The sequence below is a fragment of the Bos taurus genome, chromosome 25, assembly GCF_002263795.3.
Source record: "Bos taurus isolate L1 Dominette 01449 registration number 42190680 breed Hereford chromosome 25, ARS-UCD2.0, whole genome shotgun sequence".
Lineage (NCBI taxonomy): Eukaryota > Metazoa > Chordata > Mammalia > Artiodactyla > Bovidae > Bos > Bos taurus.
In genome coordinates this window covers 3,442,051-3,457,391 of record NC_037352.1, presented here as the reverse complement: position 1 = coordinate 3,457,391, position 15,341 = coordinate 3,442,051, and the positions used below count along the sequence as shown (strand labels likewise).

Genomic DNA, 15,341 nt, shown 5'->3' with positions numbered 1-15,341 from the left:
GTGTACACAGTTAAGTGGCCCTGTATCCTCTACTGTCTCCGATGTCATCCTTCCTGCTCCTGCAATGAAGCCTCCCAGGGACCCCCGATGTTACCCAACAGCTGACTTGAAGGATTGCAAAACATTCAGGCAAAACTGCCAGGCCTCTATAAGGGGCTCCGAATATCTAAAAACAACAACATTTCCTAATCATAACAGTAATCTTTGTTATTACGAGGGTTTCAATTGGGAGGCGCGATCTGGGCGGGAACCTGGAAGGCGGATGGGATTGGGAAAGGCGGTGGGCAGGAGAAAGGACATTCCAAGGCAGGCGCGGTCTTCCTGAGCCAGGGGCCAACCTCCAGGAGCCGGGGGAGGGGACGCGGGAAGCGGGGGACGGAAGCTCGCCGGCCAGGAGTCCTTTCCTCCTCAGTCCCAGGCCTTCACCCTTGGTAAAGAGCGCACCCTGCCGGGGGAGCGAGTCTCGCCCTAGCTTCGCCACGAATGGGCAGCTGCAGCCTTCCGCCTGCCCAGGCCAAGCTTCGGCGGGCCTCTCGCTGTCCAGCCTCCCAGCGGAGGGCTAAAGAGAAGCGGACAGGAGGCGACCCGCAGCAGCCACCGGACCTTCGGGCCGCGCCGGCAGCTGGCCTCCGGGTCTGCTGCTGTCCTGGCCCGCCTCCACCCTTCCCTCCCCGCCCGGGCCCCTGCTGCCTAAGGCAGCCCCAGGATCTGAGGCGCCCGGCGCTCCCCCACCCCCACCCCTTTGCCCTCCCCTCTCCGGCTCCGGGATTCCCAGGTTCCGGCGGCCAGGCCGAGCGGCCAGCGGCGGGCAGCTGGGCAGGGAGGGAGTGAGGGAGGGAGCCGTTCGGCCTCTGAAGTCGGCCCCAAGTTACATGTGGGAAGCGGTGGCTGTGACGCAAGTTTCCAGGGGGCCCTGGGCTTGGAGGGAGAGCGCCAGAGCGGCTCCTCTTGGAGCAGTTGCAACCGTAAAAAAGAAAAAAAAAAAAAGCCCCGAGCAGCACCCAGGCCGCCTTCGGCTTCGCCGGGCCCAGCAGCGCGCTCCCGCCCCGCTAGGGTCTTCGAGGGCGCAGACCCTGTACCGGGCAGTCCCCGTCGGACCCCGGGCGCACAAGCTGGGCTCCCTAGCTGTGGCTGGCCGTTTCTTTCTTTCTTTTTTTTTTTTTGCTACGCTTGCCAACCTGTCAGCTGATGGACCTCATCACCCATAGTGGCGCATGTAGCTCGGCCGCAGCTCGCTCCATTCACGCCGCGCCCCCAAGGCCGCCCGCGGCCCCCGCACCCGGAGCTGGAGTGGGGGGTGGCCCGCAGACCGGGGCCACCACCCGCCCCCGGGGGCCCGCGCCCCTCTCGCCCCGGCCTCGCGCCGCCCGGGGGGCGCTGCAAATAGTCCTTTGTTTACATGCAATTCCTTACTCCGCGGAAGGAGGCCGGGGGAGTGCTGAGTTTTCACCAGCTGTTTCCCGCCTTGAAACAGACATCTGATCAGCTGCAAACACACACACACACACAGACACACACACACACACATACACACGCCCGGGGAGGCAGGCCGGAGAGACCTCCCTCCCGCCCCTCCCGCCCGCCTCCCTCCCCTCGCCGCCGCCGCAGCCAGCATCTGGGACCGGCCGATTCTGCACCTCCGTCCGGCGCTGCCCTTTGATTCGGATTTCCATCTTGCATTCTCCGGCGGACCGCGGGACCTGGCTCGTGCAAAGGAGGGGGGCCGATCGCTATGGAGTATTTCATGATGCCCACTCAGAAGGTGCCCTCTTTGCAACATTTCAGGAAAACAGAGAAAGAAGTGATAGGAGGGCTCTGTAGGTGTGTACTCCTCCTCCCCCTCACCCCCTTCCCACGATTGCAGCCCCCGGCCAGTCCGCCCGGGCGGGCGCGCGTGTGCGCACGCATGGCCCGCGCCGCGGACCCTCTCGCCTTTCTTATCCGCCGAGGCGGCTGCAGCCCCGCGCGCCAGGCTTGGGCCGTCTGGGGACCTTCCTCCCTCGGAACGTGGGGGCCCCGAGCGGCTCCGGTCACTTTTGTCCGCTGCAGGCGGGCGAGTCGCGACGTTTGTAAATTGCAAACAGACCCACGTGGTTCTGCAGCAGTCCCGGCCATGCTTGGTGCTGGTGGCTTCCCCCCCGCGCTTCCTCCTCCCCCCTCCCGCGGCGGCTTCCTTCCTCTCCCTCCTTCATCGCTCTCTCTGGGCCCCCCCACTCCAAGGGAGACTGGGGGGCCCGTGTCGCGCGTGGGGCCAAGGGGCTACAATGCAGCCATGCCGCGGCTCCGGGCGCGGGGAGGGGGGTGCGGGGAGCCGGGTGGTTGTGAGTGTTTGCTGGGACCGGGGCTGCAGCGGGGTCGGGGGGCGTGCTGGAGAGGGGGTGAGGGAGTGGGCGGGACCCGGGAGGCCAGCGCGGCCCGCCGGGAGCGCCGCGGACCCGGGCACGTTGGCGGCCGCTTGCTAGCTCGCCGCCCGCGCCCGGGCGCTGTTTACTAGCGAGGCCTGGACGTGACTCTGCAGCCCTCTTGGAGTAGGCGGACCTCCGCGCGCAGCCTCGCGGGAGCTGTAGTTCTCCGTGCCGCGTCGGTGCGGCATTGTGGGAGTTGTAGGCGCGCCCAGGCCATGCTTTACCCGCACAAAGCTCGGCCCCCGCGGGCGGGATGGGCGAGGCAGGCCGGGTAGGGGGCTTTTTGGGGAGTGGGCACCGTAGGCCACCCCTAGTCTCGCCGGATCTCTGCCCGCCGCATGTAGGCCTCGGCTGCAAACTTTCGTGTCTCACGCCCCTCCCCCCAGTCATAAACCGAAAGCATCCAGTTGCCCAGCAGGCTGGGTGGGTGGGTGGTCCAAGATCCGTAGCCGTCCCCAGGACCTGCTCCCTAAATTTGGCCCGGGTTGCTCCGGGATCTATCCTTTGCAGAAGACTAATGGGTTAGGGGAATCGCCCTGGACACTTGTTAAAATGCACACGCCCGCAATTCCGATCGCTAGAAGGGCCTGTGTATCAGCATACTGAACACTGCGGGACGGCGATACCGCGTGGGTTGTTCTCTGCGGGTCCAAGTTTGGGACCTGTGGCTCCTTTCCTCCCGTGCGGCTTTCGGAGAGAAATGGCTCCCCAGGGCTGGGGCCACGTGCTCTGCCGCCCCGGGCAGGCAAGGCGGGGATTGAGGGAGGAGGAGTCGCAGGCGGTGTGGCCAAGGCTGGTGGACACCGCGGGCTGCAGAAACCAGGCTAGGGGGAGGTTGCTGCACACGTATACATCGTTCCCGCCCCCTCTCCCCTCACAGGGCTCCTGCCTTAACTACTCTCAAGTTCAAGGTGGTAGGCAGTCAGCAGTCCTGAGTGTTGGCCCTTCCCCAAGGTCCGTCCACCTGGAGGACTTAGCTGTAATAAGCGAAAAGAAAAAGAAAACAATTCTGGAGCTTGTAATACGTTGTAGGGTGTCGTTTTGCAAGACTTCTCTAATCAAACTGTTAACAATCTTCCTCTGTTAGTTAAGTGGCTTTATGATTTCTGTGTGGGTGGAGGACACAGGTTTGGGAAGGAACAGGTAGGGCAAGTGGTGGGGCTGGGACTTGAACTCTGATCCCTGCTCTTACCCTGAACTGCTGGTTGCTCCGGGAAGGGAAGGCTGGGCAGTGAGGAGGTGGGTTGAGCTGCCGCAGATGCTGGAGCGGACATCCTGGGCCCGACCTCAGGCAGGCGTGGCAACATAGGACCCTCTGGCCACAAAGCCTGAGCCTTGGCTGAGTCCTCTCTGGGCCCCCTAGGACTCCAGCTTGACCTGTTTCTGTTCCAAGCCCCGCTTCTGAGAAATCCAGCAGTTCCTTAGGAACCAAGTGCTCCAGGCTTGGGCACAGGGACTGCTTGGCTTGCCCAGCTGTGAGGCAGTTGTCAGCCTATGTGCTGGGTGTGGAGTTGGGGCCTCTGGGTTTATTCATTTTCAGACGGAGCTGCCGGATGAGGTAGGATTGAGTGTGGGTTGGGCAGGACCTTCTGGCCGGATATACTGGCTTCTCAGGCTGGTGGACTTTGCTCCATCCCTCGTTGACTAGCAGGGCTCCCTGCTTCTCTTCTCCTTCTCCCAGACCTGCCTGCCGGAGTGAACCGTACCAGACCGTGGGCGGGGGTGGGGGTGGGATGGAATGGGCGTACCTGACAGCGGCACCCTCACACACTGTGTGGTTTTGGACCCGTTGCCTAACTGCTCTCAGCGTCTGTAAAATGAAGCACCTGTGAAGCTTGGCTATGCGTGTGGAAAGTGCCTGGTAGCTATTAAGTGGCGCTCGGATTCTTAGAATCAGGAGCATGGTGGTCTTAAAGAGTTTAGCTGCCCGCTGCCAGGGAGAAAGAGGCCAGCTCCCCTCAGAGGGAGCTACAGAACAATTAGGGGCTTTGGAGTGTGTGTTGGGTCCCTGGTCTGGTATTTACGAGACACTTACTTTGTGCTGGGTGGTGCTAGTGGTAAAGGCTCCACCTGCCAGTGCAGGAGACACAAGAGACACAGGTTCAATCCCTGGGTGGGGAAGATCCCATGGAGGAGGCATGGCAACCCACTCTAGTATCCTTGCCTGGAGAATCCCATGGACAGAGGAGCCTGGTGGGCTACAGTCCATGGGGTCGCAAAGAGTCGGACATGGCTGAGTGACTAAGCATACACACACCATGTGCTGGGATTGAAGACACCTCAATGAACTAGAACTTGCCCCTCTCCTAAAAGATGGAAGTCTCATGGTGCTACAGAGTCTTGTCAGTTTCCTTAGATGCATGAATTCTGGAGTCTGGGGTACAGACTCTGGAAAAGCAAAGCATCTTGATACCCCCGATCTCTCTCTTATTTATTTACTTTTCTGTTTACCTGTCTGCGCTGGGTCTTAGTTGTGGCATGCAGGATCTTCAATCTTCATTGCAGCATGAGGGATCTGTAGTTGTGGCATGAGAACATTGAGCTGCAGCATGTGGAATCTAGTTCCCTGACCAGGGATCAAACCCAGGCCCGCCTGCACTGGGAGCTCAGAGTCTTAGCCACTGGACCACCAGAGAAGTCCTCCTCCTCCATCTCTTTTAAACTTCACTATGACCCTGTGAAGTGAGGCAGTATGTGCCCATTTTTTGAATGGGGAAACTGAGGCTTCAAGAGACAAAGTGCCTAAGCTTGGGATTCCACAGCTAGTAAGTGGCAGGACTGGAGTTTCCACTAGAACCCAATACAGGCCTCCCTCTGACAGGCTGAAGGAACTGGGGGGAGGGGGTGTTTCTGATGGGGACAGTCCGGACATGGTTTGTTCTGGAACCGTAGGCAGGGCGTATGGATAGAAGCAACGGGCATGGGCCAGGGCCTCAGGCTGCTTCAGTAGCTGCTGCAGGAGAAGGATGGGGGCCTTGGGCATCCTTGGTGAGAGGGTCATCTTCCTCCTGTCCTCCTTTTTGGGGTATAGGAAAAACTCCAAGTGGGCTTTCCCACCTCTGACTGTGTAGACATTGAGTGGTAGGTTTGTGAATGACTTTGGGGCAGCGTGAAACGAGAGCTCTCAATGGCTAATTTGAGGCTGGAGCTGGGTGGGTATTGGGGGGTGGGTGTGGGGAATGGGATACCCATTTGCACTTGGGCTGGGCAGAAGGGAAGGGTATAGGTTGGGATCTAGACTTGAAGAGCCTGCTTCCTGCCCTTGAGCCTCTGGTTGGGATGCCAGGGTTATTCTGTGGGGAGGGAGGGAGGGGTTGTTGTGGGGGTACCCTGAGAGTGGGAGCGGCAGCTCTGGTCTTGGCACTGAAGGCTCTGCCACCAGCTGCCCAACCCCAGGAGACCGGCTGGTTGAGGGCTGTCAAGGAGGGAGAGGAGAGAGAGACAGTGTCTGTGGACCAGGCCTCACCGCTGACCTGGGGATTCTGAAGTTGATGTGAAAGAGTGGAAGGACCTTACAATTACTATAAATCCGGTGTACTTCTGCAAAACTCAGAAAGATATGTAAGGAACTTCCAGGCATTTGCAGAAAAACCCACTTTATCTAGTACAGTAGCAGCTGGAAATGCTAATTAGCCATCCTTTATAGGAACCCCTGGCAGGCCAGCAGTCAGAACCCCTGGTTAGTCGTGATTCCACTCATCAGAACTTTGGGTTAGTCTGCATTCTATTAAAGAAACTTCCAGGACTATTTAGGTGAGTTGGTCTTGGTGGCAGCCCAAATCCCTATGAGGAACTGTGGCTTTGGGGTGAAGTCTGTTTTCTGAGCTTAAGTCTGCACGAGCTTAACCAGCAGCTGGTTCCTGAACCAGGAGGCAGGGCTGAGGGACTTGGTGCTGAAGGGGACAGCATGGACCATTCGGAAGAGCCAGGCCCCCTTCCCTCTGGGGAGGTTTGGGGCTTTCAGGCCTGGGGTCCTGTGGTCTCCTTTGGTGTCACCCCACCTTGTGGGCATCCTGGGGAGAAGGGAGGGGCCAGAGGTTGGCTCCCCAGGGCTGAGGTTTCCTGAGCAGATGAGTGGGCTGGTGGGGTGCAGGCGGGGTAGGGGGTGGGTTGTTGGGTTCTGGCTTCAGGCTGGAGAGTTGGTGAGTCTCGGCTGGGAGGCAGGGGGGCTACAGGGCTGTATGTGAGCCCTCAGTAAAGGGTGCCGCCCGCAGGCAGGGGAGGAGAGCATGCATTTTGGCTCCTGCAAGTGCCTGTCGTATCCTGCTGTGGCTGCCGGACCTTGGTTGAGCATACCAGTTCCCCTCCCAGAACCCTGGATTCCTCATTGCAGCTCAGCCACTAGGTGTCCATGGGGGTCAAGGAAAAATACAAAAAAGTCCTGTGAATGGCAGTAAGAGCTGACCCGTTGACAGTGCACACCTGTGCGCAGCCTCTCTACGCGGTGACCATCACCTGTCTGTCAGGGCATCTGTGGTGCTGGGATCGGGGTTCAAGTCCCAGCTTCAGCACGCACCAAAGCTGTTCCCTTCCCAAGCCTCAGTGTCTTCATCTCATCAGGCCACTTGACTCAGAGGATGATTGAGATGGTTCAGTGAGATAATTGCAGCGAAGTGAGTCTTTAGCACATTATGTTAAGAACTTAAGACTTTTTACTTTTTAAAAAAAAAAAGACTTTTTACTTTTTTAATTTTTTTGGCCACACCAAGTGGCTTGCAGGATCTTAGTTCCCCAACCAGGGGTGGGTTAAACCCGGGCCCCCAGCAGTGAAAGCACCAGTCCTAATTCTCAAGACTTTAAAGAAAACAGTAACTCTGTGGCTAGGCTCTACAGGTGGGCCTTCTGGAAGGAAGGGCCAGCACTCAGAGTGGCCCAGGGGTGCAGGTGGGGCTCCTTTTTGACCCTATAATGCTCTGGTCAGCTCTGGTCTTTGGGCATCACCAGGAGGGAACCCAGGGAATGGGTAAGTGGGGGCGTCTCTCCCTGTATCTCTCCGGGTGGGGGAATAGGAAACTCCCAGATGGATGTCAGTCACCGGGTTCATTGGCTTCCTGGGGACATCTCTCCCCATCTCTTTAATCCACCTGCTGCAGAGGGTATGCAGGGCGCTGGCAGGCCTGGGGGCCCAGACTCAGCTCTGATCTCCCTTCTCCCGCCACCGGCAAAGGGCAGGCAAGCCACTGTGCATCAGGTCTCTGACCTTCATTTTCTCTTTTTCTCCATCACCCCCACTGTGTGGGTGCATGCTAAGTCACTTCAGTCATGTCCTACTCTTTGCAACCCTATGGACTATATAGTCCGGCAGGCTCCTCTGTCCTTGGGATTCTCCAGGCATGATCCTGGAGTGGGTTGCCATTTCCTCCTGCAGGGGATCTTCCCCACCCAGGGATCGAACCCCCGTCTCTTATGTCTCCTGCATTGGCAGGTGGGTTCTTTACCACTAGCACCACCCGGGAAGCTTCCCACTGTCAGGTCAGGGAAACTGAGAGAAGTGAGGTGCCCCTGGCCCGGAAATGGGGGAGCCAGGTGCCCGGCTAACCAGGAAACCACATCCCTCCCATTCTGAGCCCTCAGTCTCATTTGTAAATGGGGGGTCATGGGCCCCCTTTTCCAGTGCTGTGAGGGAACTGTATCTTGGCGGTGGGGTTGGGGGGCTCCCAGGGAGACGCTGGGGCTGCTGGTGGAGGACAGGGCTGGTCTGTGGACCCCTGGCAGCAGCTGATGTGAAGCTTGCTCCCAGCTCACCCCTAGCCGACCACCCTCACGTGGGGACAGGAGGCAGAGACCCAGGAAGGGGCAAGGGCAAGTTCAGGGGGTCGCTCAGGGGAATGAGGAGGGACAGGTGGGGTGGGTGGGGGCCAGGAAGACCTTAGTCTCCAGCTGCAGGAGACGCGCTCCCCTCCTCGGTTTCCCAACAAACTCCTTTTTTCCTGGGGGTGGTCAGAGGGGCCAGGGCACCTGCCTCTGAGCGCAGGCTGCTCCGCCATCGACGGAACAAAGCTGCTCAGAACCGTCTCCCCGCGTTTCCCCAGATCTGGGGGTGTGAGCTGTCTTGGCCCGGGCCTGGACCAGGTCACCCCAGGAGGGCCCCTCAGGAGGAAGCTGGGGCTGTGGCTTTGGGTGGGGCCGGTGGCCTCTTCTGGGAGCCTGGCATCTGGAAGCCATCAGGCCGGGGTGGGGGAGTTGCAGGAGAGGGCCGGGGAGGGGAGCTTCCCTCTTCCAGGCCACACACAGGCCCACCCCTCGGGAGCAGTGGCGTTGGGCCCACAGCCCCGCTGCTGGCTCTGTCTCCCGCCAACACCTCTCAGCCTGCAGCCTCGTCCCCTTCCACTGGCTGCCTCTCCTGCGACATGCGAACACATACTATGCAATAACATCGCTTGCTGTGTGCTGGGAGTCTCGCTTCTCTGGCCCAGGGTGGGCCTGCCTTTCAGGGTGGGTGGGCTTGGGGACAAACTGTCGGTAGCGGGTGCTGGCTGGGTCCTCTTCCTGGAGCGACTGGTACTCGGCTTGTCTTGGCAGTCTTAGCACAGTGTCTTGGGCTGGGCTGGGGTCTTACGTAGCAGCGTATGTGGCTGTGGAGATGGGAAGGGAGGAGGGACATCTTCCTCCATCGTCAAGCCTGCGACCTTGAAGGAGGGGGCCCTGGGGGCACAGCAAGGAGCTCAGAGGTGTCCCAAGAGCAGGTGTCTCTGATTATCACCTGAGGCCACCCACATCCAATCACAGGGATTCTTAGCCATGTGGGTTTCCCGGTCCCACACAGGCCTGTGGGCCAGACAATGGGGTCAAGACTTGGGGTCCACACACTGACGTTGACAGCCAGAACATGCTACTCCATCAGCTCCCTGGTCTGCTGGGGGGTGTAGGCATCAGACAGAGCCGGTATATTCTGTAGGGGCAGCTTGCCTGTTACACTTGGGCCCTCTGGAGATGAAGACAGGGTCCCACTGGGAACCAGGCATGGAGGGCACCCAGCCTGAGCCCGTCCCTGTTCTCCCGTAGCCTGGCCAACATTCCACTGACCCCTGAGACTCAGCGGGACCAGGAGCGGCGGATTCGGCGGGAGATCGCCAACAGCAACGAGCGGAGGCGCATGCAGAGCATCAACGCAGGCTTCCAGTCCCTCAAGACCCTCATCCCCCACACAGATGGAGAGAAGCTCAGCAAGGTGAGCGAGTGCCAGGAGGACTTCCTGGAGGAGGAGGAGGGCTGGAGGGGGAGACTCGGGAGATACCAATAGTTGGGGTCCCTGACTCATCCCTCCTGCCCTCAGGCAGCCATTCTCCAGCAGACGGCAGAGTACATCTTCTCCCTGGAGCAGGAGAAGACCCGGCTCCTGCAGCAGAACACACAGCTCAAGCGCTTTATCCAGGTAGCACTCTGCCCTCCTCTAGGTGCCCTCTCCCTGGCGTGGGCATGTCTGGGCCCAACCACTGGCTTGGGACTGTGATGTGGCTGTGGGTCCCTTATTTCCTACTGACCTGCCTACTTCTGGCACTTGCCTTCCTGCCCAGGGTCCTGACTTAGCCATGGGCAAGTGCAGTGCAGTGGGGCGGGCTCTAGAAGCAACCGAGTGACTTTGGGAAAGCAGGTCCCTTCTGCCTCCCTTTCCAGCCTTCGCTTGGTGGATTTGCACAGGAGGGCTCCCTCGTGCATGTCCACCTGGGTTTGACAGCTTTGGGGGGCTGCGATGGAGCTCCGCACTGCCCTGGTGGTGGTGGTGGTGATGTATGCAGTGTCACCGCACACTCATCAGCCCCTGGGGGTTCCTCAGGAGCTGAGCGGCTCGTCCCCCAAGCGGCGGCGGGCGGAGGACAAAGACGAGGGCATTGGCTCGCCGGACATCTGGGAGGACGAGAAGGCAGAGGATCTGCGGCGGGAGATGATCGAGCTGCGGCAGCAACTGGACAAGGAGCGCTCAGTGCGCATGATGCTGGAGGAGCAGGTGAGGCGGGCGGGGTGAGGCAGACGAGGCTATGCTGTTGGTTCGGAGCTCCTGCTTTGTGCCTGCCGGGGCTGGGAGTCGGGTGTCTGGTGGGGTGATCAGTGGGGAGCAAACCAGACAGGTTCCTGCCCTGCGGGGGGGTGGTCCCTGTCCGCGCCTGGGGAGATGAGTCAGAGGCACTCACACTGTAAACACGCATCCGTGGTAAAGGCCACAGTGGTCAGTGGGCATCAGCGAGGGGGGATCTGGGCTGGTTCCACCCCACAGTTTCCTTGTGAGGGTGGGAGGAGCAGAGAGGGGAGAAGGGTGCTCCAGGCAGAGGGAACTACATGGGCAAAGGCCTGGGGCTGAAGGTAGGCAGGGAGGGAGCACAGCCTGAGGGAGGGAGAGGAGTCAGCTTGGGCCCTGCGGCTATGGTGCAGGACTTTGGTCTCCATCCTGAATATGTTTCGAAGGGTCCCCGCCCCTGAGCCCTACTGCTCCACCCCCAGGTCCGCTCCCTGGAGGCCCACATGTACCCGGAAAAGCTCAAGGTGATCGCACAGCAGGTGCAGCTGCAGCAGCAGCAGGAGCAGGTCCGGCTGCTGCACCAGGAGAAGCTGGAGCGGGAACAGCAGCACCTGCGGACCCAGGTGAGCGGGAGGGGCCTGCAGGGGCCACCCACACCTGGGCCGGGGCTCTCAGACCCAACGTCAGTGCCACCAGGCATCCAGCAGGGCTGACCCAGGGCCTCAGTCGAAGTAGTGTAGACATTCCTGGCTCCCAGGTGTCTTGCATACATGATTACGTTGACTCCTTATAGCAGCGCTTTGAGGCCTGAGCTGTTATTACTCCTGTTTTACTGATGAGGAATTGGAGGCACAGAAAGGTTCACTAACACACCCAAGATTTCTCAGTGAAGTGGGGCCGGGATTTGAACCCTGGCCATCTAGATTCAGTCTGAACTCCCAACCACCACTGTATTTATTAAATGTGAATTGCTGGCATGGCTCTGGAGAGGGAAGGCCCGTGCAGTCTCAGATGGTCAGAAGTCCCTCCCCAGGCCACCTTGCCTTCATTTCTTAAAATAAGAGGGGTGGGAGGGGTCATGATTTGGGCATCCCCGAGCTGTGAGTGAAGGAGGTTGATGGGCTGCTGGGGTGTTTGGTGGAGGCTCCCCAGGTGGTGGGCGGAGGGAGATGGTTTGGAGGACTGTCCCGCACCCTCTGTGATGGACAGAAGGGAAGGGGCTTCTCCTAGAACCTTTGCAGAGAGACTGAGGGCCCCTTGTCTCCCAGCTCCTGCCCACTCCGGCCCCCACCCACCACCCCACGGTGATAGTGCCGGCGCCGGCACCCCCTCCCTCCCACCACATCAACGTCGTCACCATGGGCCCCTCCTCGGTCATCAACTCTGTTTCAACATCCCGGCAAAATCTGGACACCATCGTGCAGGTACCTGGCCCTGGGGAGAGGGCAGTACTTGGGGGCGGCCCCCTGGGAACAGGCCCTTTGGGGGGAGATTAGAAAGTGGGGGAGTGGAGGGGATAGAGACAGGGATATTGAGCATTGAGTAGGGGGAGGAGGTCTGGAAGCCAGATGGGTCTCCATCTCTGCATCCTGGGTGAGGGGCAGAGAGGGAGGGACCGGATGGCCGGGAAGACCCCATTCCTTCCCTCGTGGGGGTTTGCTGGGGCTGTCCTTTGTTCCTGGAGCCTCCTGCTTTCAGAGTTCTTGCATCTGTCTCTCGGGTTTTGGGATGAGGGTGGAGGTGGAGGAGGAAGAAACAAGATGCTCAACTCTGAAGGTTGAGCCTGAAGTCCCTGCTATGCCCAGCCTCATGCAGAGATCCCCTTTGGGAGGCCCAATAACATTACAAAGAAAGAAACAACCCAAAGGCCCAAACGGAAAAAAAAAGTTCATTGAAGTCCCAGGAACTTGAGTTGCACCCGGCAAACTGAATAATAAAATTAATAACAGAGACCTTTGATAAAGCCAACAGGCAGGCTTTTGAAATACATAAATGAGGGAGAGAGGCTTATGACTTCAGGCAGGCTTGCACTGTCCCTCTTCCAAGCCAGATTCAGCTCAGGAGAGAGCTTCTAAACTTTGTTTTCCCCCTGACTCTGAACGAGCTGCCCCTTTTGCCAGGCTTCCTTCTGGTCCTTTCTGGGGGGTGTGTGGGTGGTAGGGGAGACACTGCTGGAGATGCTGGCGGTCCACATGGCCCCCGCATCCTCACAGCAGCCTCCCCCACTCAATCCCAGGCGATCCAGCACATCGAGGGCACCCAGGGCCAGGAGGAGGAGCAGCGGCGAGCCGTCATCGTGAAGCCGGTCCGCGGCTGCCCCGAGGCCCACGCCTCGGACACCGCCTCCGATTCGGAGGCCTCAGACAGCGACGCCATGGACCAGGGCCGGGAGGAGCTGGCAGGGAACGGGGGGCTTCCCTGACCAGCCCCCCAGCCCTCCTCTCCCTTCTGGGGGCTGGAGGGGGCGGGGCAGCAACTGGGAGAGAGACGAGGGTGAATGAGTGAGAAATTTTTACAAAATTTACGGCGTCATTTGGGTCTCTTTTATGACCTCTTTTTTCAATACTGTAAATCGTCCTTTGAGTGAAGCCGCCCTACCCGAAGTCCGGGGCTGGGGCGGCAGGAGCGCCTGGCAGCACCCGGGCACCTGGGGCTGGGCCTCGGCCCCGGAGGCTGGGGAAGCGGACGTGGAGGTGACTGGCCTCTCTCCGCCAAAAAGCATTTTTTCAATGAAACATGTTTTTAAGAACAGGGAAGAAAATCAAACAAAACCCCAAGGTATTTTTGCCCTCTCCGGAGCCAGCCCGAGACCGTCAGTTTTTAATTACCCCTTCCCTCCTCTTTTTTTGGTGTTCTTTCTCCTTTAAGCACTTACATGGGTTGGGGGTCTGGCTGGGTCGGGGCTCTGGGGGTCCGGGGGTCTCCATTGCTTCTCGGTTGGGGTTTGCTGCTGCCCTTCTCCCCTCCCCTCCCTCACTACCCGGCTCCCCACCTCTCCCTCCAGGTTTCCCATCTTGCACCCCAAAAAAGTCTGTCTCTCTCTTTGTTTTGTTTGTTGTTGGTTCTTTTTTGGTTTTGGTTTTTTTTTTTTTTTTTTACAATTTTGAGGTCTTTGTGTTCAAGGAGAAACTATTATATTTTGTTAAAAAAGTGGGGGGGGGGGGAAAACCAAGAGGCCACTGTGCCTTTATAAAGAAACAAAATAAAGTTTGTACTTTGTTTTTTAGATTCTCTGTCTCCTGGGTGTGTGCTGTCCTGAGGGGCTGGTGAAAGCTCCCTGGGGGTACTGTTTGGGCCTGCTGGAAGGGGACTGGATGTGGATGAGCGTGATTACTCCCCCAACTTATAATTGTGGTGTTATTATGAGAAATGAGGGTCCTGAGATTCCCTGGCTTTACTCTGGGGATTCTGCAAAGATGGGAGATGGTGTTGGGATTGAGGTGAGCAGTTCCCAATTTCTCCTGGGTGGGAGAGAATGAACAGCTAAGCCAATAGTTCCTATCTGCTAGAGAAAGGACACAGGATGTTCAGGGCTCCCGATTGACTGCCACTTCCCTGGCTTGTGTAACGTCTCTGAACCACAGGATCCTCATCTACAGAAGGGAAGGGAGCACTGCAGTAAGGTGCAGTGTTTAAAAGCTCAGGTCCTGGAGTTGGTCTGGTGTTGATCAGTTTCACCTCGGCCACATCTCTTGATCTTTGAGACTCAGTTTTCTCTTCTGAAAGTTGGGAATCATAAGGGCTCAAGGTTAAATTTCTTAATCTTGTATGACCAGAGATGGCTTAATAACATCTCGCTCTTGACCTGCTTTTCCTCAGGTATGTGACAGGTACGTGGGGACTGAGGTCAGAGCAGAATAGCAGATTCACACCTCACCCCACATTGAATGCTTCTAGACATGAATTTGTTGGATAGAAAGGAGGGCAGGGGCCTGTATTTTTTTTTAACTTTTAATACTTTTTTTTTTAAGTGAAATTAACAGAATTTAAAATTAAGCATTTAAAAGTGAACAGTTCAATGACATTTTGTTGTTGTTCAGTCACTAAGTCATGTCTGCCTCCTTGCGATCCCATGAACTGCAGCACTCCAGGCTTCACTGTCCTTCACTGTCTCCTGGAGTTTGCTCCAGCTCATGTCCATTGAGTCAGTGAGGCCATCCAACCATCCCATCCTCTGTTACCCTCTTCTCCTTCTGCCATCAATCTTTCCCAGCATTAGGGTCTTTTCAGTGAGTCAGCATTTACTACATTACTATTCTGTGCACTCATCACCTCTATCTAGTTCCAAAACATTTCTCGTTTTAAAATGATCCATTAATCAATCTCTCCCCATTCCTCTCTTCTCTGATCCCCTGACAACCACCAATCTACTTTTTGTTTTTTAGTATTTAAAGAAATTAAAGTGTAATTTATCTTAGGTAAAAATTCACTTTTTTGATTTTGGTTGTGGGAGTTTTGACAAATGTATATAGTTGTGTTACCATCACCATAATCAAAATAGAAATGAGTTTCTTCATCCCCATGTTTCCCCCTGTCCTTTTTTTTTTTCCCCCTGTCCTTTTGTGATCCATCCAGCTCCTGGCAACCAAGGCTCTTTCCTATGATTCCTATGTAGTTTTGTCTTATCCAAAATGTCATACTATAAATATATTCATTTATAGTATATGACATTACAAATTTAGCTTTTTGAATCTGGATTCTTTCACTTAGCATTATCACTGTAGGTTTCTCTCTTTTGGGGGGTGTATCTAGGTGTATTTACATAAATTAAACGCGTGTTTGATGGAAGGGGCTTAGTTAGGATCTGGGCGGGAACACCGCTTCCCAAGACCAGCAGAGCGACCCCTTTCAGCCAGGTGCAAGACGGGTCCTACGGGTTGCAGGCAGCGCCTAAAAGGGTCAATAGAGGGCACTGTGGAACCAGGATGTCTGGCAAGCAAGGGCAGAGGCTCCGCCTCCTTCCGGTGTCTGCGGGACTA

General features: G+C 57.4%; 1 protein-coding gene across 2 annotated transcripts; it reads left to right on the top strand.

The window, feature by feature from the left end:
- The first annotated feature begins 1,470 nt into the window (after positions 1-1,470).
- Positions 1,471-13,590, top strand: TFAP4 (transcription factor AP-4). Of its 2 annotated transcripts, none has more exons than NM_001101215.1 (7): positions 1,471-1,821; positions 9,411-9,576; positions 9,682-9,780; positions 10,183-10,353; positions 10,845-10,985; positions 11,631-11,786; positions 12,599-13,590. In NM_001101215.1, the coding sequence occupies exons 1-7, from the start codon at positions 1,733-1,735 to the stop codon at positions 12,782-12,784; spliced, it is 1,008 nt and encodes a 335-aa protein (NP_001094685.1). In that variant the 5' UTR covers positions 1,471-1,732; the 3' UTR covers positions 12,785-13,590. The 2 variants fall into 2 exon arrangements, with proteins under 2 accessions (NP_001094685.1, XP_005224602.1); XM_005224545.5 differs by having other exon boundaries at positions 1,599-1,762.
- The last annotated feature ends 1,751 nt before the right edge of the window (positions 13,591-15,341 follow it).